This window comes from Gasterosteus aculeatus, chromosome 16 (genome assembly GCF_964276395.1).
Source record: "Gasterosteus aculeatus chromosome 16, fGasAcu3.hap1.1, whole genome shotgun sequence".
Taxonomy (NCBI): domain Eukaryota; kingdom Metazoa; phylum Chordata; class Actinopteri; order Perciformes; family Gasterosteidae; genus Gasterosteus; species Gasterosteus aculeatus.
This window is the reverse complement of record NC_135704.1, coordinates 5,417,571-5,444,963: the sequence shown is the minus strand read 5'-3', so window position 1 is coordinate 5,444,963 and position 27,393 is coordinate 5,417,571. Positions and strand designations below refer to the sequence as shown.

Genomic DNA, 27,393 nt, shown 5'->3' with positions numbered 1-27,393 from the left:
GATTGTGGGATTCACCAATGTTTTCTTATTTGGGATTTTTTCTTAGGTAAGAAAATAATTTACGCACAGAGCTGACATGTTATACCGTTTTTGCCCGTTCTAATTTAAAATGGAATATTTCTCTCTTTTATAATTTCGCAACAAATAAATACACACTACACTTAGTTGCATTCACTGCATGGGTAATTGCATTCCATGCATGGGTTTTATTTACCGCTTTGTAGCCACTGCTGACGCTACTAAATGTGATGTTGCATTTTTCGCTTACTTCTTGCAGCAATATCTGCACTTCAGAATTACTGAAGTTTGTTTGGTCTTTTTGATATTTCTCTGAGTGTGCACACACTGATGGGAATTAACGGGGCGTTGACCTTTGCTAAATAGGAGCTTTCAATTCACGACGTATCGGGATTCATCATTCTAAGACTGCGCCTGCGAACAATTCCGCTGTTCAGGAACACGTCATGAATCACACGTAGACTTTTCTTATGTCTTTCTTAAGAACAAATCTAAGAAACTTACTGCCAGTAAGTCAACGCGGTGGGACCAGAATGCAACACACCAAATAAAATTATTAATCACATTTTATTTTCCTGCCATAAAATATCCATTACTGTTTTCCTTTTTTGTTGCACGGAAATGTGCTAATGTGGTATTTTTTGTTTAAAAAGAAGTGTGATACAGTTTGAACCCACTGTGACTGACTGCGAAATCCATGTTTAACGCATGTCGCCTGTTTTTTTATTTAAAAAAGACACTATGAATTAAAACAAGGCGGGAGAGAAAGGATAATTTAGTGTCCCATTCAGCGCAAAGTCATGCGTTAGCTTTGCTTCGACAGTAGATGGCGCTCTCCCGGTTCGCTGTGAGGTACTGCACTCCTGCTGCCATTCATACTTTGAAAGTCTTTGTGAGGGTTGCTGCAGCAGAGGTGCATCACTGCAGGGCTTTGATGAATCACTGATACATCAAATCTTTGCATTTTTCTTACTAAAAATACCTTGTGTAGGATGATGCAATGCTTGGAACGCAGCTTTAACTTACCCTCCACTGTCAGTTTAGCAGAGCAGGAGTGCTCTCCGACCTGCACGCTGTACGTGCCCTCGTCGTCCAGCGCCACCTGCTGGAGGATCAGTTTGCGATAGCAGCCTTCGCTGCAGATCTCGAAGCGGTCGGAGGGCAGGATGACGCTGCTGCCTTTGTACCAGCGGATGCTGCATCTGGGGTTGGACACGGTGCAGTCGAGGAGCACGCGGCTCTTCTCGAGGGCGGTCGTGTCCTGCAGAGGTTTCACGATGTTCACGGGGAGCTCTGGAACGGACAAAGTGACTTTGTCAAAGACCGTCGTATTTCAGCTCATGCAGAATCTAAATCTAGTGCGTAAACTCACAGCTTTGTGGAGTTGGTGTTCTGTAAATCAACCCTTACAAACTGATACATGTTTCAAAGAAGTAACTTCATGTACACTTTTATTAATTTTCTTTGGAGCACTTAGAAATGTATACATAGTATAAATATACCTTCCACTTTCAGGTAAGCGACAGATTCAATATTTCTGGAGACAAACTTGATCTCTCCAGAGTCTTCTGCTTTCACATTGCACATGAGAAGAAAATGCTTGGTCCCTGAAACAACAATAAGATTGTCAGATTAAATGATAAACAAGATGCTAGTAGGTTCAATTATTGTGTACATGTATATGCAACTCCAGATTTACAAACATCTCTTTTTTGGGTGTTGGCTGCGTCTCTTTTACAGCCGACAAGCACAACCCCATGAGCAGAGTGGTGCAGGATGTATGCGCGTTTGTGACTTTGAAGCCCACCTTCCTGCCGGATCTTGATGGTGCTGGTGGGCTGTATTCTCTCCCCATTTTTGTACCATTCCCCGGGCATATCCTCCACCGAGAGCTCACAAACAAACACGGCGTTCTGGTCTTCCTGGATGCCCAGGTCCTTCGGGGCCTGGAGGATCAGCAGCTCACGCTCTGCAAAAACAATAAACATGAAGGGTTGTTTAGGACGCAAATGGGCATCGCTTAACAATATCAACATTGAGAAAATAATGACATCCACAACATCTACCAAGCTTACGTTTGGTAAGAAGATGAATCAAGAAAAAGCCAATAAAAAAAAATCTTTAAAAAAAGTATATTTTACATGTTGATGAATTTTGGTGTTTTGTACTAATAATATTGGACCTATAAACATTATTTAACTAACTTCCAACTGTCCCTCTGAATGTAGCTTCACTATATAAGCTTTAGTTTTAAATGGCATTAGATGGCGGGACTTAAAATAATCCAACCTTGTATGTATATATATATATATATATATATATATATATATATATATACACATGTATATATTATATTTTACATAATCTACACGCTTTCACAGTACTTTTTCAAAGCAAGTAAAGGGAGTGAATTATTAATACAAGGTTAATACAATTAACGCCTGTTCTTCATTGCTTTGTTTGCTGAGATGTTTTATATCACCGTAAATGTGTATTCCCATAGATTTGGTTTAGTGCCGAGTTGTTAAATTTGTTATATAGTTCTGTTGAGAAAAATATTACAAACCATCAACCAAGCGCTGTGAAACTAATGGCGCGTTTCCACCGAGCGGTACGGTACGGGTCGGTACGGGTCGGTACCCTTTTATTTGTGTCTCCACTGCCAAAAGTTGAGAATGGTACCAAAAATCTGAACCGTACCGTACCACTTTTTGGGTACCCTTCCGTTGGGGTACCTGGCACAGTTGTTTGGTACTAAAGGGTGGAGCTGGACTCACTGCAGAGCGTTGATTGGTTGAAAGAGTGTCGTCATTTGCGCGAGCCGCAAGGGCACACGAGGCGCCATTTTTAAACTATAACAGCAGCATGTAGCCTTTGCTCAAACAAAGATTGTTGCCTCCTTGTGACACACAGCCGCATATCGAGAAGCAAGAACAGCTTCGGCTGTATGTCCTCCATTGTTGTTTGCGGTTAGCTTTCAGTTTTCACGCAATCGAATGAAGTCAATCTACTTTTCGTCATATACCACGCCTATCAAGTGACGTTATCACTACTTTCTGGAATACACCACGCCTATCAAGTAAGTGTACTGTTGGCGGTGGAAACGCTCACCAAATCATGGTTAACAGACCCGACCCGTACCGACCCGACCCGTACCGTACCATACCGCTCGGTGGAAGCGCGCCATAAAAGGTCCTACTTTCTAGCATTTGAACGGCAGACGTTACCATAGACGTCCACGGTGCAGCTCGTGCTGACATCTCCAGCATCACAGGCGTACATGCCAGAATCACCAACATTACATTTCATGATCTGAAGGAACCGTTTCCTTCCCATTGCATAAATGCGCAAGTCCTTTCCTGGTTTCACCTCAACCCCATTCTGAGAAGGATAAGAAACACAGATTTTATTAGCAATTCTTGTGTGATTAAATATACTATTTCTACTACTTCTACTTATCTGAAGGTGAATGCTGTGTGATTTACTTATGTATTGTGTATATTGTTAGAAATGGACAAATGATCAGATCAGAAAAGATCAAATGTTGCCTTGTTTTCTTCAACGCTCTTGTGGCTTGTTCCGTAATGCCAGTAGTGCTTTTGGGAAGTAGACCATCAGTAGACCATCATTCCGCTGGGTAAAATAAGCTTTTTTGTTTTGTTTATCATACATTTGCCAAACAACACAACACTTGCCTTCATCCATTTCACATCAAGGTTGTGTCTTGACAGCTCACACTCGAGAGAGATTACTGCCCCTTCTGGGAATTTCTGGTCCTCCAATTTTCTGAAAACAGTCACTGGGGGCTCTGGGGGAGAAAAAGCAAGCTTTTTTTAATGTGCCAAACATTGCACCAAGTAAGGCTCAAAATCAAATAAGCCAAACGGTTTGGTTATGTGGACCAATTTACCACAATGACACTTTCATCCGATTGTCATCGACAGCGTTTTCAACCCTCAAAGGGCTGATGCGTGCTTAGTGACTTGGCATGTGGCGGATTACTTTACAGCCTGAGGTTAAACTAGCACCCGACAGACACAAGTGAGCAGAGTCACCACGTTTCATCCGCTCACGCTATACGACCATCGCTAAACTCTGCAACGTGATCACGGATAAAGCCGACCGAAGTAGAGCTGCCGCTCTGCTCTGTCATCATGCCTCATCTGGCTGGCATCTGGTTTGTCTTTGGAATGGACACATTGTTCTTGTAGCACTGCAGTGCAGCTACCATAGATTGTGGCATTAAAAGTTCCTAGTTACTTCCAATAAGACACACAGATTGATAATTGAACGTTCCAAAATGAGCCTACCCTTCACGACGAGCCTCGCGCATGTCTTCATATTGTCCACAGTGAAGGTGAAGGTGCCGGTGTCTTCCACTGACAGGTTAGAGATGGTGAGGCTGTGGACTGGTCCCTTGGCGCTCATACGGAAGTGATTGGTCGGCTTGAGCTTGGTGGCGTTCCTCGTCCAGATGCCCGAGACGTCGGGATGGGAGAGCTCCACCTCGAAAGAGGCCGTTTCTCGCTCCGTGGTTTTAATGTCAGTCAGCCCTCTCTTGATTGTGATTTTTCGAGCTGAAAAAGAGAAATGACAGAGCTGTGTAGAAGGCAATATGGTATTGTTAACCAGCGTAGATCAATTTATTATCAACATCGTGGGCTCTTTTTAGTTAGTTTATTTCTGTACAATGAAAACTGAACATTAGTTATGTTTGCAAGATTGGCTTTAGTAAAACGCCTCTTTATTCCTCTTTAACACTGAACAGGAACAATCTGTTCCGCAGTTGGCTTGGATTCTGTCCATCCATCTCCAGTTAAACAATACAAGCCACCACACACTGACAAGCCGATAGTTGGCTCATTTGAGTGTGGGGCTTTACACAAAAGCCCGCTTTGAAACTGCCAACATTTTCCACTTATTCTAACAGTCAAGTATTCCCTGTGGAAAAAAAAACAGTGTTTATTTTGGAGCCCTGATGACAGCAACCTTAGTTTTGAAGGCCAGAGTGTAAAATTAGATGCAATGAGAGGAGATCCAAATTTATTGGAGGTGCCAACAGCAGCCTGAAGTCCAGACTTTCCCCCTACCACCCAAGTGTTGAAAGAACAGCCTTTCATTCACCCACTGGCCTGTGCTTCATGGGGCTGAGAAGTATAAGACGCACAAAGAAAAACAAGCAAAAGTAGGCCTTATTTACTACACAATGCCAGTTTAATGGTGTGTAAGGAATCCTACTTTAAAGAAATGTAAAAGGTTGGTTGGCTGGTTCATGGGAAAGTTTTACTAGTTCTAGTCGTTGGAAAGATGGCATCTTAACATCTTATTTATCCAGCACTTCACTTAAAACTGCAACCTGATTTCTCTTTGTCACAGGGGAGGAAATCATGTGGGCTTAATCGATCATGTCAATACACAAACCCTGGTCCGAAATACAGCCGGAGATTCAAGGCTATCACCTGTTGGCCGCCATCATGCTCCAGCACAAGTGCCCCCCCGGACTCCAGTCACTCAAATTACTCTTACGCGCTCAACTTGTTCCCGCACAAGAAGTATAGTGGTGGAGGGCGTGCCAGAGGTGGAGTCGGCGGCAACAGCAGTACACAAACAAGAAGAGGGCCTAGTGGCAACGCATGCACACTCACGTTCCACTGTGAGCTGGGCCTGCGTGCGGTCATGGAGGGTTTCACAGCTGTAGAGGCCCCGGTCGGACAGGGCCAGTTTGTGGATGGTGAGACTGTGTTTTCGGCCGTCGTGACTGAGGACATTCTTGGCCCCCGGGTGGATCAGGACCCCTTGCCTCATCCACTGCACCTCTCCTGAATCCAGACTCACCTCCACCTCCAGAGTGGCCTCACTGTACTCCTCGGCTACAACTGGTGTCATTTTCTTGGTGAACAACACTTGTTGTTCTGAAAATTAGTTTCACGGTTTTAAAGATATCTGTCAGGTCCGCAATTTTAAAACAGTGTATGTATAAATTACTTGTTTAATTCTACAATGCTCTAAAGCCACTACCATAAAAAACAAATGGCTGCTAACAGCTAACCTTCCAAGCGTTAAACTAGTCTCAAAGGGTCTTTTTGTGTCCCACATGGCTACCGCCATTAAAATGACGCTTACATCACTCCAAACCCTCCATAGCTAATAATATTGTCATAATTACTCGAGAGACATGAGACTAGTGAACTGTAAATCATTAATTCTGGCTTCTGTGTTTCAATTAAAACCAACATGTGTGTGTGCGTGTGTGTGTGTGTGTGTGTATACTGGGTTGTGCTATAATCATAGTGTGACTGGATCGGACAGAAACTCACCTTGAATCTGAAGTTCGGCCTCTGATACCGAACCCTCTGCATCAGCTGTCACTCTGCCGCTATCTGAAACCATGCAGTTGCGGATGCAGAGCATGTGGCACAGTCCGTTACTTGAAATGACAGCGCGCTCAGTCAGAGCTACTTGTCTGCCGTTTAAGCGCCACACCAGCCGGGTGTCCGCCGGTGAGACCACACACTTAAACACCGCGTCTTCTCCTTCGCGCACGGTGGTGTTGTGGAGCTCCGCTATGAACTCAACGATACGGGGAGCTGAAGGCAAAGCGTTGAATTAGACTCGCTGACATCAAACACTGAGATGGCACATGTAGTATTCTAAACTCCTTCAATTAATAAGGCCGCTTTTTTCCTCATAACCGACCTAGTTTGTGATTTTAAGTGTACTTACTTTCTACAGTGACCGTAGCTGAAGTCTGGTCATCTGTGGATTCACAGGTATATTCTCCAGCATCTCCTTCCAACAGTTGGTGGACGGTGAAGCTTCGCTCTCGACCTTGTGCCCTTATTGTGTGCCGGCGGCTTGGGCTGATCTCCTGACCGTCTTTTAGCCACTGGACATCTCCTTTGGGCTTGTTGATCTCGCATCGTAATATAACAGTACCGCCCTTCTGAGACACGGTGTTCTCCAGGGGTCTGATGAATTTCACCTTCATTTCTGATAAGTCGAATGAAGATATATCATTTCTGAGATGTTAGCGGGACAAGTCAATGTTTACTTTCCAGGACATTTGTTTTGAGAGCCACATTCTTACCTTTGACTAAAAGACTGAAATACATCTCATCTGTCTTTGCGTCACAAACATATTCTCCAGAATCTGACAGCTGCAGTGGATTAATGGTGAGCTTGTGGGTGTTACCCTCACTGGAGATGTGAATGTTGTCCCCGTTCAATAGTTGGCCTTCTTTCAGCCAACGGATGTTAGCTCTTTCGTGGCTCACAACGGCACACATTGTAACACTCTCGTTTTCATAGGCTGAGAGGTTGTTACTGGTTTTCTTATTTTCAAACTTGACCATGGGCTCTGAGAGAGATTTACAAACGAGTTACTGGTTCATTCTGTGTTCAAATATGGAACGATAAATTAATCTAAAACAGAAAATGAACTTTTAAAAATCTCACCGTGGACTTCAACAATTGTTGTCATCTTGTCATCGATGGCATCACAAATGTAGTTACCAGAGTCGGAGGGCCGGAGTCCAGAGAGAACCAGTTTCCTCACAACATCATAGCTGTCAATCTTTATACGAGTGTCTGGTTTCAAGATCTCGCCATTGCAGAGCCACTGAACGGTGGCGTTCGGCCGAGACACCTCACACTCCAAAATAAGGTCATCTCCTGCTACCAGGATGTGACGCTCCGGGTGGCCAGAGTTTCCAATGATCTGTACCTGAGGCTCTAAACATAAAAAACAACGCAATTATTTTCCTTCTGAGTGAAGGAAAGACGATTACATTGACAGCCTGATAATATGAGTACCTTTGACGGTGATGTAGAAGATCATCTTATCATCCACTGCGTCACAGGTGTACTCTCCTGAGTCTTCTAGCGCAGCGTTTAGGACAACCAGGGATCTGAAAACACCTTGGTCTTCGCTACAGTACCTCTCAGTGTCATCGATAAGCTGATTATCTTTGTACCAGCTGACTGAGGCATTGGATCTGGACAGTTCACACACTAGAATAATGTCGTCAGATACTAAGAACTGCTTTTCATTTTTAGCGTCGGTTTTTCCAAGAATCTTCACCGGCAAGTCTGAAAATGAAGGGGAACATTTTTATTGGAACAGAAGATATGTTGTATTTACGTTATTCTAAATGTATTTTGGTGTAGTCAATGATCTGGTTTAAAGTCTGGATCTTGGACCATATACTGAAGAGATAGTCTCATCTTTTGGGAATTAACTCTTTTTAGTGTGTTTGCCTACCTTGCACTTTTACATGGAAATCCATCACATCACCCTTTGCATCGCAAACATACTGCCCAGCATCCTCCACTGTTAGTGAGTGAACAGTTAATTGACGCATGAAACCATCTTCAAGGATGGTGATCTTTCTGGAGTCTGCTACTTCTTCCCCGTTCCTCTTCCAGGTGACCTCTGCATTTGATCTTGAAACCTCACAGTCTAGAACAAGAGTCTCCCCAGCCACTTTTTCCACTCTACTTGTCATCTTCCTGGGACGCACAAAACGAACAGGAGCCTCTGTGCATGGAGAAAACGTTGTGTTAGAAATCACTGACAGAGCGGCACATTTGGAGGAGCTACTTTTAACATGCCTTAGTTTCCTTTACCTGCTATGTTTACAAAGAATGTCATGGAGTCATCTGCAGTATCACAGACATATTCGGCGGAATCTTTGACAGTAGTTTCTGGTATGATAAGTCTTCTGTAGACACCATCCACCTCTAGGATGAGGTTGTCATTCTCCTCCACCTCGAGTCCGTCTCGATACCAGCGCACCACTGCATTGGCCCTGGAGATCTCACAGCTCAGTACCATCCTCTCAGAGGTCTGCTGGCACAGCTCCATTTGGGACTGACTCGGAGACACGATCTGCACTGGAGGTTCTGCAAAGTGCCGTTATCACCCAATTTAGTCACAACGCATTATCTATACTACAATATAACAGCAATCCTCAGTGTCGTGTTGGTGCATATATTGCCTACAAGACTGACTTTGTATTCCTGACATCTTGGATCACGGACGAATGAGTAAAACCCTAACAGGTGCAACGTTTAAGGCGTTGTTTGAAACAAAGCGCTTGTTGTCAGACCCTTGAACAGTGTTTATCTATCACAGTGTTTATCTATCACATAAATGCCCTCGAGGAGAAACTGGTGGTAGGTTGTAGTGGATTATCCCCATTTGCCCCATTCCTAGCCTGTTATCCTTTTCAATGATGACAGGCCGATTAACCAACCTTCAAGGTGGGGATTCTTAACACATACTGTGTACAAACTTGTTTGTCCGGAGCCTACTGATGCCTTATTACCGCAACATACTTATTTCGCTTTTTACTGTGACATATACATTTTTATATATACCTCCATTCTAATCTTAGTGGTTTCAGGGACTCTACCTGTAATACTGAGTTGAAAGAATATTGAAGCGTCTGCTGTATCACAGACGTATTCTCCGGAATCTTCCACTCCACTAGAAATAATCTTCAGGCGTCGATAAGGGCCTTCGATCTTAAGCTTGATGTTCTCACTCTCTTGCAGCTTTTGACCGTCTTTGTACCAACTGACGACCCCATTTGGACGAGACAATTCACAGCTCAGAATAATTTCCTCAGGGACATGGCGGTCAAGGTGGACATCCTCCTTGGGGTAGATTATCAGTACCGGAGGTTCTTTGGAAGAAGAGTACATTATTGTGACGTTGTTCTATACGAGTGGATGTGTGTTATTTGTTAACCGTTTTTAAATGGCATATTGTATAAGTATTTAATTACCTCGTATTGTCACCTTGTACATGAGAATATTGTCTCCTGCACGGCATGTGTACGTGCCTCCGTTGGACAGTCGGGCTGAATTTACTGTCAGATTCCTTTTGGTGCCCTCTGCTTGCATCGCGATGTTGTTGCATGGTTGCATCTCTGTTCCGTCTTTGTACCACTGGACAACGCCATCAGCCCTTGATACTTCACATGACAGAACAAATCCTTCTTGTTCCACGACACTCTTGAAAAGGTCTTCCTCTGGGATATCGGCAAATGTTACCGGGGGCACTGTAGAAAACAGTACACAAAAAACAACTAAGTTGTCGCTCTGATACAACAAGTCTGATGCAAAGCTTTGCTCATGATCAGTCATGCGGTATTTGTAAGGTCAGCTTTTCACAGCTTAGACATGCTGATTTCAAGCCTTGCTAGGTAACCCACTGCTGACATAATGCGCAATGTTATTCCACTTCGGAAGCTATGGGAAAAAAATCTATTTAGGCAGTGCAATGCAGTTACTATAGCCATGTTGGAAAAACGTGTTGATTCAACAAATTACATGCTGAAATGTGAACAATGTATGAGAAGCAAGGAAATTAGGAGAAATTCAAAGGAAATAGGCGATGATGAATAGAATGATCATGAGGGTTTGCTTTCTTCTTGGATATTAGAGGTCATGATGAGTGAAGGTGTAAGACTCCTCAATGAAAAACATCTTGCCTAGAAAAAGCTTAGTATATCACCTTTCACCTCCACATAGAAATCGTTGGAATCTGAATCATCATCGGTTTTACAACTGTACACTCCGGAGCTCGAAGACGTGGCCGACATCACAGCCAGTGTCCACTTATCATCCTCTGAATCGATGTTTGTACCCAAATATTGTGAGACCTTTATGCCATCCTCACATCTGGAACTCTGGCCTGTCTGGTCTGCAATCTCACACTGCAGATTGATCAGGCTGCCTGCTTCAACAGATTTGCTCCTCTCAGCCTCTGTAAGAGCTGAGAATCAAACTGGTGCTATAGGAATTTCCATTCATTGAACAGTAATCACATCATCTTTGCCATGTAACACTTGGATACCGGCGAAAGGCTTTAAGATGTATCGTTTGCGTACTGAGTGAAGGTCATGTTTTACAAACCAAAGGTGACGGTGACAACAGTTGCACAACTGTTGCACAACCCACAACTGTTACCGCTGGACTGAGCAGTTACATCCTCACTTCACATCATATCCCCTTACAAAGATGTGTAAAACATGTCAGCAAACAGCCAACTATTTCCACAGTCAGGTTAAATTTAACATTGCTTTGGTGGGTTTTTTTTGGCTCTTCATTGTTTTTGGTCTAACTTGCAGAAAATACCTGGCTTTTTAGCTGCTAGGTGCTCCCCTACCTTAACCAAAGTTAGCTAGTTGATTTTTTATTGTAAGCCATCCAGTCTTTTCATCACAATTGTAGTGCATCTGGAAATGGGGTTGATGAAAGCAGCAGGTTTGACAGTTAAAGCTGCTGGTTGTAAAACACAAACAATGTGTTAACAACGCTAAAATGCTAATTGTAATTAAGGGACATTTCATAGTAAGGTGGTAACTCTTAGTGGTCTGTTATTTAGAGACGCCTTTCCCATTACACATAGTGATTTAATGCATTGTCAATATATGTTTCTTGGTTTGTGTAGTTTTAAGATGCAGTTTTACCACTAGGCTTTTAAGGTCCAGGCTTAAAAGGCCTTTAGGCATTTCCTTGTTGCTTGATATACCAGCCACTGCTTTAAAAAAGAAGTAGCAACATTGGTTCACCATATCGTAAAATATTTTGTATGAAATAGACTGTGCTGATAGCCAAGCATTTATGTAAACACGTTAGTAATTCTGACAAAGCTCAAAAATATTGGGTCACCTGCAACATCCACCTTGAATTCTATACGGTCATCTGCGGCCTCACAGCTGTACACACCGCAGTGTCTGACTTCTGCTGATGTAATAACCAATGCTCTCAGTCTGTCTCTCGCTTGGATTTGGATTTCATCTTTGCTCTTTGGAGGTAGCTGTTCTCCATCCTTGTGCCAATAGACCTGGGCAGTTGGCTCTGAGACTTCACACTGCAGCTTTATTGGGCAGCCCGCTTCGACAAATTTGTTTCTTGCGATCTCTGGAAGTTCTGAAAACCTCACAGGTGAGGCTGCAGGGTGTTATAAGATTTGCAGACCTATTGTTAAGCTGTCAGAACATTGTTTATCAAGTAGTGTTCATCATCAACCCTGTTGAGTTAACCAAAGTATACACAATATGCAGCTCTGCTTGCAGACCGTGGTATAAGGAAAGAAATACAGTAAATCTGACAATTATTCAGTTAAAGGTAGCAATGGAAACCAGATAAAACTGAAAAATAAAAAATCACCTTCAACGTCCACCTGGAATGTCACAACATCCTCAGCGAGGCTACAACTGTAGATGCCAGAGTCGGAGACCTTAGCAGAATGGATCATTAGTTTCCGCAGGCTGCCATCTCTTTTCATATCAAGGCCAGTTTTGCTAAAAAGCTCCACCTCATCTTTAAACCAGGAAACCTGTGCCACAGTGTCTGAGACCTCACACTGCAGAATAATTGGACAACCCATTGCAACCATCTTGTATTTTTCAGACAGTGGGATTGGCATGATCTGTGGCGATCGGCCTAAGAGAAGGGAATAACAAGGGTTTTGGACAAGAGATTAATTCACAACAGTAGACAAAACATACTGTCCAGCCAGTCACACCATGTTCTCATGAACATTCAGCCCAAGGACGGATGTGGTATGTTTGATAAGAAGATGGTAAGGATGGAAATAAATCACCTTCTACGTCCACTTTAAATGTGATGGTGTCATCCGACGTTGAACATTCATAGGTGCCGCCATCTACGTTTTCAGCTGAGTGGATGAGTATTGTCCTTGTAAGACCATCTGACTGTATTTCCATATTGTTTTTTGGTTGGAGTTTCAACCCGTCCTTGTACCAGTCGACATAAGCAGAGGGATCGTGAGAGAGTTCACAGCGGAGGACAATTGGAGAACCTTCTTGGACGGACTTGCTCTTGTCAGTCTCTTGAAGCTCTGAGAACTTCAAAGGTAGTGCTATATGTGTCAGATATTGCAAAAAAGAGTGTCGTAAATATGAATTCAATATCCAACCTACTCTATACATAGTACGAAGAATATCAAGACAAAACAACATAAAGTACAATGTAACACGCCTTGCTTAACAAGGACAAAAAGTAACACACCAAAATGTATACAAAGGTAAGACAGGTAAGCACAGGTAAGATACAAACAAGAAAGTGACAGAAGTGTTTGCCTATAATAAAGTGTTCAGCTAGTGTCTTTTAACAAAAAGAGCAAGACACAACACGTTAGCGTTAAGATTGGACGTGCATAGTAAAGCTACACTATGAAGCTGCACCATTTAATAAGCCATGGTGAGAGAAAACGTCCTTATTATTTTTGATTTCCCTTAGTTAACAAAGGGCATTAGGATGACATTTGGATGGGGAGTTATTTCCTATACACTGGCAAAACCAAACAACACATTTGAATCTTTCAAAGGGAAACGTTTGGCCTTTCTTTATTAGAAAAACAGTTGACATAGATTAAGGATCGACCTAATTACCAACTGTTAGTAATTGACCGTGCAAGATTGTTGAGTCAAAGTTTCCGCCAGTGTTTCTGAGGATCACCTTTTACTTCCACAGCAAACTGGATGTCGTCATCCTTTGACTCGCACCGATATACGCCACTGTGAGCCGGCTCTGCTGTCGGCACGACTAGACTCCTCACATTTCCTTCTGACTGGATGTCTACTCCGTTTTTTGGTGGTAGCTTTGTTCCATCCTTGTACCAGCTGACCTGTCCCGTGGGATCTGACAGCTCACATTGTAGAACAATGGGAAAGCCTGCCATGACCGTCTTTTTCTGGTCACCCTCAGATAAAGCTGAAAACTTCAGAAGGGGAGCTACAGGATTGAATGTAAAATAGAATAGGTCAACAAAACAGATAACTCTTATGAACCAAAAAAGGCAAAGCACAATCCTGAAACTAAAGGCTTCAGCAGCACATTGAACCATTATAAATGCATGCAAATCGTTTATCCGACCCCACCATTTTTATTTTGCATTTGTGGAAAAATGTGTAGCGAACAAAAATAACCTATTTAAAGGTCTTCCTCTGGGATATAGTTGTATTCTCGCTTTCTTATACTGTCGACACTGATAGATATTTAAGGACATTTAAGGATTTAAGGATCATTGATAGACAATTGGTCCCTAAAGCAAAACAGATCCAGCAACATAGGCCTATGCCAATCATGCATTCCTAGAACATGAAGGCCATATCTCTTATTCTTTTTTCTACAACAAAGCCTTACACCAATTGAACCCATAAGACGCTTAATGCAAAATGTATAAGTAAACACTTTACACGGTGGGAGAGGGAGTTTATCTCTTTACAAAATGAATGACATTGCCAGCTAGCTTACGAGCTAAAATCGGACATAAAAGAAGAGAAGCAGATTGAGCAACAAGGTTTTACCATAGCTAAGTGATTAGCTTGAGTTAGAATGTCATAACTATGTAGATTTATTGCATTACTTACTGTCTTTAAGAGGAATTTGATTTAGAGGTAAGTAAAATACTCTACCAGCTTTTAAACGTATATGAGGTTATAATGAGCTTTTTTGTCCTTGTGTGTTCCTGTTGCAAGCTGCAGAAAAAATCAGCACTTGGCTAAGATTTCTCTGGAGCTGAGAAGTATTGATGTTGGCGTGTCTGCTTAAAAAAGGTACTTGCTGTGGCCTACACAGAGCGCCACATGAGATATGACTTCCTCCCTGGCTCTTGCATATATTTGAACTCTCTCGTAGCCCAATAGCTAACAAGCTAGCAAACCCTTTCACGTCGAACGGCATCAAAAGAGGAATGAAGTGGTAAAACAGTTAAACCTGCATCTTGCTTGGCTACCTTGGCAAATAAGCTCCAGAAAACTTAAAATAGATTGTTGTCTGGCAAGAGTAGCACAAAATACACAGCAAACTGAACAAAACACTGTGTTTGGTTGCACTTGTCCCTGAATAAAATGTGTTTGCAGGATACAAGAAAAAGCTTTTGTCACCTTTAACATCCACATGAAACTGCAGTGCATCATCTGTTGTCTTGCAGCTGTAAGTCCCTGCATGAGACAGCATCGCTGACTGGATAGCCAATGTTCTTATGGAACCCTCTGCCAGCATGTCTTGACCAGCTGCTTCCTGTAGTCTTATTCCATCCTTGTACCAATTAACTTGAGCTTTAGGCTCTGATATCTCACATCGCAGCACTATTGGTTCATCAACGTCAACAGACGTGGTCCTTTCAGCCTCACGTGTTGTAATTCTCACCGGTGGAGCTGGGGATGTTTGAGGTAACATCAAGAGAAAATTGCGTCATTTTTACTGATTACAACAATCATTTTTCATCTTTCAAAACAGAAGAGCAAAATCAGGATTAGTCATGCCAATACAATTTAAGAATTAAAACAAGTAACAATTAAAGATAGGTCTTAATGTTATTAGTAATCCAATTTAAGGTGTCTTTGGTTAGCCTAAAGATAACTAGGCATTCGAGTTAGGATTTGTGGACAATGTCTATACTGTTTTTCCCTATCTTCAATATTTTCACAGACCACCCAAGCTCAAACTTTTACATTGAAAATTAAAGTAGCTTTAGTATGAATCCATTAAATGTAGAAATTGTCAAAATGTCAAGGATTGCAATAAGCAATCTCTTCATTTTAGACAATGTCAACATTGTGCCCGTCCATTTTTTGCTTGACAATGCTAACAGTTTAAATCACCTTCAACAGCCACCTTATTTGCAGTGACACTCTCACTCCAGTGATTGTCACATGTCCTCGACAGATAGATCTCTTCTGATTGGACGGTAGAAGCCTGCTTGATGCAGTGAGGCTCTGCACACTGGATAGATGATCTTTGCCAGGCGGTGACTCTGGGGTCTATTTGGTCTTCTGATGCCTTCATGGTGTGATGGCACTCTGTATGGCCTGGTTGGGCATGGTTGGACTGGTACAGCCCTTCTGTATTGTTAGGTGCTATCTGTCCTGTGTGATGGAGGTCATCCGATCCAGCATACGTCAACTGTTGCAAGTTGTGGTGCCTTCTTCCTGCGTTTTTAGAGTCCAATAATTGAGGGTAAACAGTGTTGCGCAAAGCAGTGAGCTCCTCTGAATGGGCATTTGTGGTCTGTTGGTTTCTGTTCAACTCCACTGATTGGTTAGTTGCTGACCATATGGAGGTAATGGACCCCTCTGAGTTAACAATTTCCATTTGTGAACAATCAATTCGCTCCTCTGACAGAACAGCTGGCATTTGTGTAGAACTAAAGAGCTCCTTTGATTGGACCATTGCAGATTTTAAAGATTTAAAATTATCTTCTGATTGGACAGTCTCAGAACATGACGGTTTAAAGCCCTCCCCTGGTTTGACAGTTGCTGTTTGTGAGGATTGGGCAGGTACCCTTTGTGAGGATTTAGAGGGATCCTTTGATTGGGCAGTTGCCACCCTGAATGAGTTACAGGGCTCCTCTGATTGGAAAGTTTCCGTTTGTACGCAATCAAGAAGCTTCTTTGACATGACAGCTATCATCTGTGTGGAGCTACCGAGCTCCTCTGATTTTACAGTTGCATTATGTGAAAATTTGCAGGGCTCCCCTGCTTGGACAGTTTCCTGTTGTGAGAATTTACAGGGCTCCTCGGATTGGACATTTGCTGTCCTGAACGTCTTAAAAGGTTGCTCTGAATGTTTGTGTTCAGTTTGTAAGCAATCAAAAATGTTTTTTGACACAACAGCTGGCATCAATGTGGAGCTACAGAGCCCCTCCGATTGGACAGTTGCAGTACGTGAAAACATAGGGGGCTCTTCTGATTGGCCAGCTGCAGTATGCACGGATTGAAAGAGGTCCTGTGACTGCAAAGATTCATTTTTTAAGGAGTTACAGCTCTTGTTTGATTCGACTGTTGAAGTATGCTGTGATTGGATAGTTAAAGGATGTAGTGGGGAACCCAGCTCTGACTGTACAGATGGCATCTCTATTAAATATTTCATTTTTTCTGATTGGACATTTAGATTCTTGACAGCAGATTCCTCTGATTCAACAGCTGCAGTTTGAAGAGTACAGAGCTCCTCTGTCTCCAGGGAATTATCAAGCTCTTCAGTTGGGGCTTTTGCATGCTGAAGATAGTAAATGAATTCCTCACCTTGGGATTCAGTGGTCTTATTAGTGTGATGGTTTGTGTCAGATTGTATTATTGTTGGCTTTACAGAGTTACTGTAAACTGGAGATTGGGTATTTGTTGTGTGTTGATTGTTAGGGAGCTCCGTTGGTGGCTCAGTTGTCATCCAGTCAGTCATACATTCATACGTTGATTGAGATGTTGGCATAAGCCTGGAATGTTGTCCACCAGTCTGTGTCTCTCCTCTATTGCCACAGATGGTACCAGAATGGCATTTTGGCGACATGCAGTCAACTTCAACCTGATAAGCCTCTTCAGTGGACTTCTTTTCTTGGTCAGAAGAGAGTCTTGGTGATGTAGCTATAAGCATTGTGATGTACACAGAGAAAGGTTTTCAGTGGTTGATGGTTTCAATACTTCTTCTCATAACATCATTTTACATCAGTGTGGGTTAGCATGGAGTTATGGGATAATTCATTGCAAAGACAAGCAAGAAGATCGACCAGGTTTGGTCTGAGATTCAGCTCCCATATTTCCCCCTTCAACTGACTCCTAATACCAGAATGTTCACTAACACCTAAAAAGTGCATTTGATAAGAGTTCGTTGTCATTGCAACGGTGACAGGTTCGGGGCAGCAATGTGGATGAGTAGATCTGGTGATGAAGAAGGCTTAAGATGGATTTAAGAGTGGTAAGGTGCTTGTTACAAGCAAAGATGGTGGTTAAATTGAAGAATTAATTGACAAACACAACATATATGTCAGTATGAGGAGCAGCTACTCAGGTACTTAAAACCCACATTTTGATTAAGAGCCAAACACTGCAGGAAATGACATGGGACCAAGATTCAATATGACAAAAAGCAACTCATGGAGAAAAAAAGATGCAGATGCCACAGATGATGGAGCTAACAGTAATATACACCACTGTTGTTAGTGGCATTTATATGCTGGGTTAAGATGGATGGCTGATGTTGAAATATATCAAATCACCTTCGACATCCACAGTGAATTGGGCAGATGCATCAGCTATTTCACCATTCTCGTGACCATAGTGACACTGTTCTGCTGTTTGGACGAAGCCAAAGAGAAAACAATGAGCTGGGTGATACCTTCACGCGTGTGACTGAATATTTGATTCTTAATTGTGCAAGTACAATGTGGAACACCACCTTTTATGGCCGCATTTAACTGTGTATCACCCGATGAATCGCAGCCAAACCTCCCACCACCAGGCCAGTCATGTGACTGAAGGGGCGCGGTTTGGCTGCTGCCCTGTGATTCACAGTCGGCTTCCATTTTGGGGTAAATCTGTGTTCCATCCTTGTACCAACAGGCTTTGGCAATGGGATCTGAAATCTCAAATTGCTGAACAATTTGGCCTTCCGTTTCAGCAGATTCAGACTTCTCAACATCAGGACAAAGCAGATTTGCAGGAGGTGGTGCTACAGACAATCATTGGGGGGACAATTGACACGTAAATTATTCTAAACGTAACGTCGAAGATTTACTGTCAAAACTGGTACAGATATTCTTCTGCAATAAAAAAGACAGACCAAAAACGATATAGTTAGTCAAAACTAAAATGAAACACTTGCAGAATCACCTTGATTGTTTACTATTAATTTGGCAACATCATCAGATGTTGCGCAATAGTATGCTCCAGAATTTGAAGGGTGAGTTGGTTCAATAACAAGGGTCTTCTTGATGCCTCCCCTTTCCAAATTAGGCTCTTTATAAGAATCATGTTCTTTATGCCTCTGCAGTGACGCCTGCAAAGCAGCGTCTGAGGCATCATTTGTTGGCTCAGGTGGGCAGGTTGCTTCAAGCGACTGCGACTCCACCACCTCTGGTGAGGGTGACAACGGCAGCGTAGGAGCTAAAGATGATGATTGATATTATAATTGCGGACTCGAAATGGCATATTTCCACTCAGATTAAAAAAGGTTAGAGATTCAGCCTTCTGAAAGAGGGAACTAATTGGTTCTTTCTCAGACCAAATTCAAAGGAAAAAAATAGTTTTAAAAGAATTAAATAGATATACAATAGTGTCAGTATAGATTATGTTTGTATTTGGTTTGGTTACAACTTTACAACTTCACACAAAACACCACTTGAAAACAAACTGACTGACACGTATGCATATTGTAAGCGTTAGTTTGATCTTGTCACCAGAAAGCTTTAGGATCTTCTGTAACAATATTCACATTTAAATAAAAATCACCTTTGATATCCATGGTGAAATGAATAGTATCATCAGAGGTTTCACAGCTGTACAGCCCTGAGTGCAAGAGCTCATCAGCCGGGATAATGCGTCTCCTCAATGTGCCATTACTCTGTATGTCCCAATCATTGCGTGGGGAGAGCTTTACACCGTCCTCATGGCAGCAGACAGGCTCGGTGCAGTCTGCAACCTCACACTCCAGCTCCAAAGGTTGGCCTTCTTCAAGTGACTTGGTTCTCTCAACGTCAAAGATAGTAGAGTACGTCACCGGTATAGCTAGCATTGGGGGTTCAGGAAAGCTACAAATCAAGACTGTGGAAATGGAAACCTTGCAAAAATGTAACCTCTGAGCAGAAAATGAAAAAGGACTGGAGATGTTTGGTTGAGGCTGCAATCTTGAAGCAAATGATTGCAAGTATTATTTACCTCAGTCATTAACAAGGCTTTAAGGTTATGTGCATGAAACGGTACATCAAACCACATACAGTACAAGCAGGGCTAATTAGTGGCATCTATGAAGAGGAGGTGGGGTTATAATATTAACGCACAAGAAAAGTGTAAAGTCACCTTTGATCTCCACTTGAAACTCCATGGTATCATCCTGTGTGCTGCATCTGTACACACCAGAGTGGCAAAGCTCTGCAGACTGAACAACTAATGTCTTTGTGTTGCCCTCTGATTGGATTTCTAAGCCAGAGTTTGAAATGAGCTGCATCTCATCCTTGTACCAGCAAACGTGGGCCTCAGGATCCGACACCACACACTGGAGTACAATAGGGCAGCCTGCTTCGATCGACCTGGTCCTCATTTCCTCAGGAATTGCTGAGAACTTCACAGGTGGAGCTATAGATATGTTCAGATCTTATGTCAACCTCATGCCAGCCTTTAAGATAATCATAATCGATTTACTGACAACTAAATAGCTAACATGCTGTAATGCAGTCTAAGAACAGGTGACACCTTAGCTGCACTTATGAGTGCTCAGAAGAAAGGCAACAGACAACATAAAACAAGTGTCTTCAGAGTTAGTGGCTTTTCTGAGGAGGAGCTTGTTATTGTTTCACACCGCTTAAGGTAAAACCAATCACCTTTGATGTCCACACTGAACGTGATGGAGTCACCCTTTGTCTTGCAGCAGTATAACCCGGAGTGGAAAAATTCTGCTGAATAGACAATCAGTTTTCTCGCCAAGCCGTCAGTAAGAATTTCTACTCCGGTTTGAGGATGAAGCTTCGAACCATCTTTGTACCAGTGCACCTGGGCAGCGGGATCTGAGAGCTCGCAGCATAAAACAATGGGGGAGCCTGTTTCGATGGTTTTGTTCCTCTCAGCATCTGGAATTGCTGAAAACCTCACGGGTGGGGCTATGGATATTTAGATATTTGAATTAAGTTATAGAGCAGACTAAATACATTCGTAGGTAAGAAAAGAAATAAAGGGGGTGAAAGTGTCAATGAAGATGGTTAGTATAAGACAACAGAATTGTAAGAAACTCACTCCACTCACCCTCTACTTCCACATTGAACCTGATGACATCATCAATGGCATCACAGGAATACACTCCAGAGTGTGAGAACTCTGCAGATTGGATGACAATTCTTCTCATGGTGCCCTCTGATTGGATGTGCAGACCCTCCAGTGTTTGTAATTCCACCCCATTCTTGTACCAGTGCACTGGGACTGCAGGGTCTGACAGCTCACAGTAGAGCACAATGGGGTTCCCTACTTCTACAAATTTGTTTCGATCCATTTCTGACATTGGTGAAAACTTGACAAGTGGAGCTGTAAATAAAAAATAAAAAACATTAAACAAAATTGAGGATTTACGTAATTGAGAGGTTCAATATAATAGTGTCATTCTTCCGCCGTTGGTGCCAAACAATATTGTTACATTTGTCCTAATTCGAGTTAAACCAACACACACGAGAAATTTTAGGCCAAACAAGAAACATACTCAAACAAGCAAATCATGATACACACCTTGAATATACAGTGCGGCAGAATCACGGATGCCATAGGCAATGAACGTGATCTCGGCTCCGTTGTCTGTATCCCGAACTCCTCGAATGCGAAGAGATTGGTGTGTTCGTGACCTGCGTATGGAATAATGCTCGTCCTCCTGAAGCTGGGTACCGTTTAAAAACCATGTACCGATGACTGAAGCAGAGAGCTCTATAGAGAAGAGGGCATCTTGCCCCTCGGGCACCAGGGCATCCTGTAAGGGAGCTTGTATTCGGGCAACTGGAACTGGAAAAGAATCAGATTATATATTATTTGGCAAGCGATATCCTCAACCATGTTGAGATTTTATTAATCAGTAGCAAAGAAAAATACATGTTATAATAATAATAATAAAGAAGACCCTACCCAAATGAACGGCTTTAGGGAACTCAACGTTGTTGCTCTTTCCGTATTTGTTTAAACTGCAGATGCGGAATCGATAATCGGCTTCACATGGTACGCTGTCTCCAAGGATCTCCACAGAGGTTGCGGAGTCAGTGGTGAGACACTGTAGCCACTCCTGTGAGCCTGTACCCACTTCCTGACGCTCAAGCACATATCCGGATGGAGGATTCTTTCGGGTGTCCTGAGCAGGAGCCCATGAGAGAAGAGCAGCATTAGCCCGCTCCGTGTTGATCTGCACACCCACCGGACAACTGGGAGGACAATGTCTGGCCGCTGAAACAAGAGAAACCCATTGTTATCAATGTCCCTTTGAAGTAGTATAACTAATACATCAATTCCAATATGCATTTTTTGTGCAAATATATTGTTTGTAATCCAACGGGCTAACAATGAGGCACCCTACCTTTCACTCTAAGCTGAGAAGACGTTTTAGATCTGCCCACGAGGAAAGTCACGAGGCCAGAGTCTTGGGGCATCGTATTGACAAAAACTAGGATATGAGTTCGACCAAAGGACTTAAGGATGGTCTGATGCGTTTCCCGCAGCTCTATGGCGTCTTTGTACCAATGTATGTCCATTTCTTCTTTGTCCACTTCAACACAAAAGGCTGCATTTTCACCTTCCAATACGTCCACTTTTCTTGGCAGCTTCCGCAAAATTGTCCCTGCAAGGAAAGACTTGAGTGAATCCTTTGTACATTAACAGGATGGTTATCCAATATGAAACACTGGCTTTACTAAGAACTTGTGTCTTTTTCCTCCAAAATCAATAGGAATCAGCATTGTAGACAATCTAATAGTCTAATACTGCTGTGGTTTGGCTAATAAAGGTTTAGGGAAACATTTTTTGGGGTTACAATGACTACATTTTTAAGATTAGAAGACGGTTGTATATCCAGTCCAGGGTGTACCCCGTCTATCCCTGTCTAAATTGGCTGGAATGGACTCCAGCCCCCCCACGACCCTGTGTGCAGGATAAGCGGTTTGCAGATGGATAGATGGATGGAAAAGACCAGCAACATACTGGTTGTTTGAATAGCAGTTAAAGCCAGGGAATGTTTGGTCAGAACATTTTTTTTTTCTACAGTTTTTTGTGTTTTGTTGTTTTGGGGATTCAGAATAAAAATACGCTTTTATTTGGTTTTGGAAGGACATTCTCAAAAAGAAAATAGAAACATTGTATAAATGTTTTCCCATTTGTCGTTAGTCTAAAAAAAGTAGCACTACGAAAAAAGACCTTTCCATAAGTCACAGTATAAGTTGAATCAACTTTGGTTTTGATCGGCCCCAACAAATATCTGTCTTTTCTGAACAGTGACTCTATTTAATGAAAGGGCCCTTTTGTATTTGCATAAATACACAGGTGTTTCCATAAAAATCAAATATGTAGTAAAAATGTGTTTGATCATATCATCTTGAGTTACCTTTCACAGCTACCTCTGCTATGCTTCTGCCCCCGTCGGGCATCTCGCAGAGGTAAATCCCATCATCGTCAACTCCGATGTCACGGATAGTTAGTCGCCGTTTTGTTCCCCACTCCTCCATTCCATATTTGGCCCCTGGCTGCAGTCGTCGGTCCTCCAGATACCATGTGATTGGAACAGAGTCTTCTGGAACTTCACACTCGAGAACAGCCAAATCCTGCTCCCATACTTCTAGATCAATGAGAGGCTGCTTGAACCGCACAGGCGGCTCTGGCACCAAATTGGAGTAAGCACACCAGTTTCATTAATATATATTAACAGTATCTTTTACTGAAGCAAACAAGATGAGCAAACTCATGAGAAAAGTGACTCATTTAGTTGAGGAATGGAACGGCAGCTCAGGCTGGATGAACTTTGCCTGGATATTTCTCGAGTTAAATGTCTGATCACTAACACATTTTGTTGATTCTCCGGTGGACCAGGATTGGGTTTATTGTAATAGCACTGGTAACTGATTATATTTGCAGCTCCCTAGCCTGCTGACTTTAACCAAATGATAGTAAAAAGCCATATACTTACTCCTAACGTTGCCGTTTGTGACCAGCAACATGCGGCAACAAAGGATTAGTGTGCAGTATGAGTATGAGCCATATATTAGTTCAAAAAAGAAGAGATCACTTCCAGAACTACTTTCTATACAGAGTTAATGCTCTTCATTGTTTGTGATATTTCAGGAAATATCACAAACTTTGCCATCCTGTCTGGCCTTACCCTGGTATATGATCTCAGAGTACCTCTTTCGAGATACCTCACTGACATCATCCTTGAATCAAATCTGATCCAGGGACACGCCCTCACTCACTCCTCTGCTTGCTGCAGAAAGGCCAACTGTGTCTGTGTTCCCACTCTTAATTGCAGCCACATTTTATTCCATTTTTACAAACTCCACGAAAAATGAAAAATTATCTTGACTCACCCTTCACGGAGAGGTGTATAGCGCTGAGGGTTTGCCCGGCAGTGTTTGACGCAGCACAAACATAAACTCCATTATCCTTTTGCTTACAATACAGTACTTTGAGTGTGAAGTATCCTTCTCTGTCCTCATATAACAAGTAACGCCGTCCAGACAGTATCAGCCTGCCATCTTTCCTCCAAAGGATTTCTGGTTTGGGTTTCCCAGTCACAAAGCAGCGGAACTTGGCATGTTTGCCCTCTGTCACTGCAAACATTTTCACTTTCGTAGACTTGGTCATTGTGTCGTCTTTGAGCCGGTTCGGGACTTGCCTACCATTCCTCTGCTTTCCCTGGTGGGCTTTCCAGTGGCCATTTGTGTAGCCATTACGATTTGCCTCATCCTCATGTCCTGGGCCTGCATCAACCAGCAACACAGCTCCTGCCAACGCTTCCCCAAACTCATTCCTGGCCTTGCATGTATACACGCCACCATCTGGAGCACGAGTCTTAAAGATCTTGAGCTGGAACCATCCACCGTCCTGGAAGCCCACGCTGAAATGCGTGCTTTCAAATATTTCATTGAGTTTCCTGCCGTCCTTTTCCCAGAATACGTCTGGTCGTGGGTTTCCCCAGAGCTTGCAAGAGAAGACGGCATCGTCCCCACGACCGGCGCGAGTGGAGAGGGGCTTGATGAGGAACCGCGGCTTGTTTTCCTCTCGGACCTCCATCTCTTGTGCTTCGCCTTCCACCTTCAGGGTCGCCGCTGCGTATGTTTCCCCAATGCTGTTCTTCGCTTTGCATATGTACTGGCCGCTATCCTCTATGGTCACAGCCGAAATGATGAGATTGTAAACATTTCCATCCTCAAAGACCCTGTATCGTCCCAGTGGGTCGATCTTTTCGTTGTTTCGCTCCCAAATGACTGCTGGCCTTGGATCCCCACCAATTTGACATTTTAGGACGGCGTCAGTTCCACTCTGCACCACCACAGGCCTTGGATAGGCAAAGAAACGTGGTGCGCCACCAAAGACATCCATTTCTGCTTTGGTGTTAGCCTCACTTCACCTTAAGCAGTCCAGGAGATTAATAAGTAGCAGTTATTCACTGGGGGAAGACCATCCAATATGGCAGAAGCACTGCAAATATCTAGGAAACAGATAACAGACAAATTACTTTAATTCAAATCACTTGTGAGATAAAACTTGCTAAATCTGTAAACTTTTTAGCCACATCGTCATAAGTAATAACTACATATGTTGTGAAGTAATACTTTTTACCCTTCCTGTTATAAGGCGGGTACTCCTTGTATTTTGGAATGGACGTGCACGGCCTCGGCCTCCTCTGTGTGCATGCGTGTCAGCACAAACGGATGGTATGATTATCGGGGGTAATTGAATTAGATCTGTCTGCATGAGAGAAAACACACAGGCTTGCAGTGAGAAGGGGGACAGCCTCGTCTTATTGCAACAGCAGCCACAACACATAGCCCGTACAGCTGGTGCTGTATTTCAATGGGAAACTGCTTAATATAGCCCGCCCTAAATAAAGACGTGCGAGGGAGTGTGTGTCAGGTATCACAAAGAACGTACTGAAGCCTGCATGCTCACACAGACAAAAATCTAAAATCGCAGTCTGCCCACTATGAACTATGCTGAGAATACGTCACTGTTGAAATGAAGATGATTGTAAGTGTGACATTCAAAAATAGCTTCCCTAGCGAGCTGCCATCGTATGTTTTGTTGGGAGCTCTGAGTGAAAAATAATATCAGTGAGGCTGAGGTTTGTACAAGAGTTGGTAGTTTTTTCTCTCGCGATGGAAATGCTGCTCACCTCGGGAACAGTTGTAGCAGAGTGTTGAGTGTTTCTGATCTCAAAGATTATAGTGTTTTTGGGGAATCCTATTGAAGGATAGTTTTTACTGACACATTTGATTAATAGTCATGATAATATTTATCCTAAAGTACTCAAACGCAGAAACCCAACACTCGCCATACAATAGGAAACGGAACCATAGTGTTGATTCCTTCACCCCTTTCAAAGTTTCATTAATCCTCATTGGAGATGCATGCTGACTAGAAAAGAAAAGCCCATATCTGATTATAGTTAAGATGAACATTTAAAGTAAAATGTATTCAATTTGAATACATGTAAAAGAGAATGTTTAACAACTCGTTTGACTTGCTTTATACTCCTTTAAAATCAGACTCAATGTTAAAGGAACTCTATTTTATACAACTGATTATATTATTTCATTTAGTTGGGTTTTGTTGCATGACATATTTTTCACTTTTCATGGAAGATTAACCCAGTCGGGATGGTGTGCTGACGCTTTCCGCAATATTCCCTCCGGAGGTTTAAAGAGCGGAGATTAACCCCTGTGTTTACTCTGATTCAATTGGAATGACCTCTGCCCCCTGTGAAGCCGTGCTGTGTACCCCTCACATGACCTACCTCGCTTCAGTCGCGGGGAACGACCGTCAACATACATTCCGCGCTTGCGATCTCTCGTCGAAGTAGGAAGCAATGCCACCCGTCTCCTGAAGGCTCAGTAATGTCCCAAGTTGACTTCAGATTCAGACACATAGTGTCCTCAAAGATCCCACGCTCTGCTCCAGTACATCTCCATAGACCTTCGCCGGTAGGAGGAACAGAAAACAGGACAGTGTCCACCACAGCTTCCCACTTAACAACGTCACAGTGGTCCCCCAATCTGCGCGTGGTTCAGGCCTCAGACACCCCGAGTGTCATTGTTCATGGAATACCGTTAAATGCTTTCGCAGCTGCTGCTGTCCCCTAAAAATACGGACTGCCTCGATGACAGCAGGGAAGATAAGTCCGGCACTTCCATTCACTTGCCAGCAGGGACTAAAGATAGCAGGTGGCCAGTGCATTGCAGACTGCTTAGCTTACTCGAGGCTTTGCAATAAAAATCTAAAGGAGTAAAACAAGCTTCTGGTCAAAAAAATATTTTAAAGATCTGCTTTATTAAATCTCTTCAATCCTAAATACAAGTTCCCAAGATGTTTACAAGTTATACAATGTGAAATCTAAACTGATACCAGTAGGCTTGCACACAACACGTCCTTGTGCTCATTACAGTATCTCACCTTTTAGTCTTCAGCACGTCATGTTTCCCAAGCACAGATATGAGCACAGATATGCTATTTCACAGCATTGGCAACCAGGATATTTACTGTAGTAGTATCAAAGGCCTCTCCATGTTGAAAAATACTCTTACTCAATGGATACAGTAAAGATTAGATATGTAGAAAGTAATGTGCAGCTTGTGTGCTCTTCCAAACTGGCTATTTAATGGATTTTAAATACATA

General features: G+C 42.8%; 1 protein-coding gene across 25 annotated transcripts in view; it reads right to left on the bottom strand.

The window, feature by feature from the left end:
- The window catches only part of obsl1b (obscurin like cytoskeletal adaptor 1b), a 30,337-nt gene extending 3,359 nt beyond the window's left edge, over positions 1-26,978 (bottom strand). For 2 of the 25 annotated variants that reach the window (XM_040202048.2, XM_040202046.2), the window contains exons 1-36: positions 26,515-26,978; positions 24,086-25,209; positions 23,110-23,379; positions 22,090-22,350; positions 21,648-21,959; positions 21,261-21,527; positions 20,787-21,062; positions 20,369-20,644; positions 19,848-20,123; positions 19,281-19,556; positions 18,663-18,935; positions 18,229-18,501; positions 18,050-18,124; positions 15,663-17,417; positions 14,943-15,215; positions 13,513-13,788; positions 12,635-12,913; positions 12,199-12,474; positions 11,698-11,979; positions 10,538-10,798; positions 9,807-10,082; positions 9,432-9,704; positions 8,644-8,919; positions 8,279-8,554; positions 7,831-8,106; positions 7,474-7,749; positions 7,106-7,375; positions 6,742-7,008; positions 6,336-6,605; positions 5,664-5,930; positions 4,329-4,595; positions 3,714-3,826; positions 3,246-3,399; positions 1,826-1,987; positions 1,521-1,625; positions 1,045-1,311 (exon numbers count right to left, since the gene is read on the bottom strand). In XM_040202048.2, coding sequence (XP_040057982.2) covers positions 1,045-1,311; positions 1,521-1,625; positions 1,826-1,987; positions 3,246-3,399; positions 3,714-3,826; positions 4,329-4,595; positions 5,664-5,930; positions 6,336-6,605; positions 6,742-7,008; positions 7,106-7,375; positions 7,474-7,749; positions 7,831-8,106; positions 8,279-8,554; positions 8,644-8,919; positions 9,432-9,704; positions 9,807-10,082; positions 10,538-10,798; positions 11,698-11,979; positions 12,199-12,474; positions 12,635-12,913; positions 13,513-13,788; positions 14,943-15,215; positions 15,663-17,417; positions 18,050-18,124; positions 18,229-18,501; positions 18,663-18,935; positions 19,281-19,556; positions 19,848-20,123; positions 20,369-20,644; positions 20,787-21,062; positions 21,261-21,527; positions 21,648-21,959; positions 22,090-22,350; positions 23,110-23,379; positions 24,086-25,100 — 11,047 coding nt within the window. In that variant the 5' untranslated portion in view covers positions 25,101-25,209; positions 26,515-26,978. Of the gene's footprint in view, positions 1-1,044; positions 1,312-1,520; positions 1,626-1,825; positions 1,988-3,245; positions 3,400-3,713; positions 3,827-4,328; positions 4,596-5,663; positions 5,931-6,335; positions 6,606-6,741; positions 7,009-7,105; positions 7,376-7,473; positions 7,750-7,830; positions 8,107-8,278; positions 8,555-8,643; positions 8,920-9,431; positions 9,705-9,806; positions 10,083-10,537; positions 10,799-11,697; positions 11,980-12,198; positions 12,475-12,634; positions 12,914-13,512; positions 13,789-14,942; positions 15,216-15,662; positions 17,418-18,049; positions 18,125-18,228; positions 18,502-18,662; positions 18,936-19,280; positions 19,557-19,847; positions 20,124-20,368; positions 20,645-20,786; positions 21,063-21,260; positions 21,528-21,647; positions 21,960-22,089; positions 22,351-23,109; positions 23,380-24,085; positions 25,210-25,340; positions 25,470-26,514 lie in introns of those variants that run through there. The other 23 variants (XM_078091185.1, XM_078091184.1, XM_078091178.1 and 20 more) reach the window with 22 other exon arrangements.
- Positions 26,979-27,393: the final 415 nt, after the last annotated feature.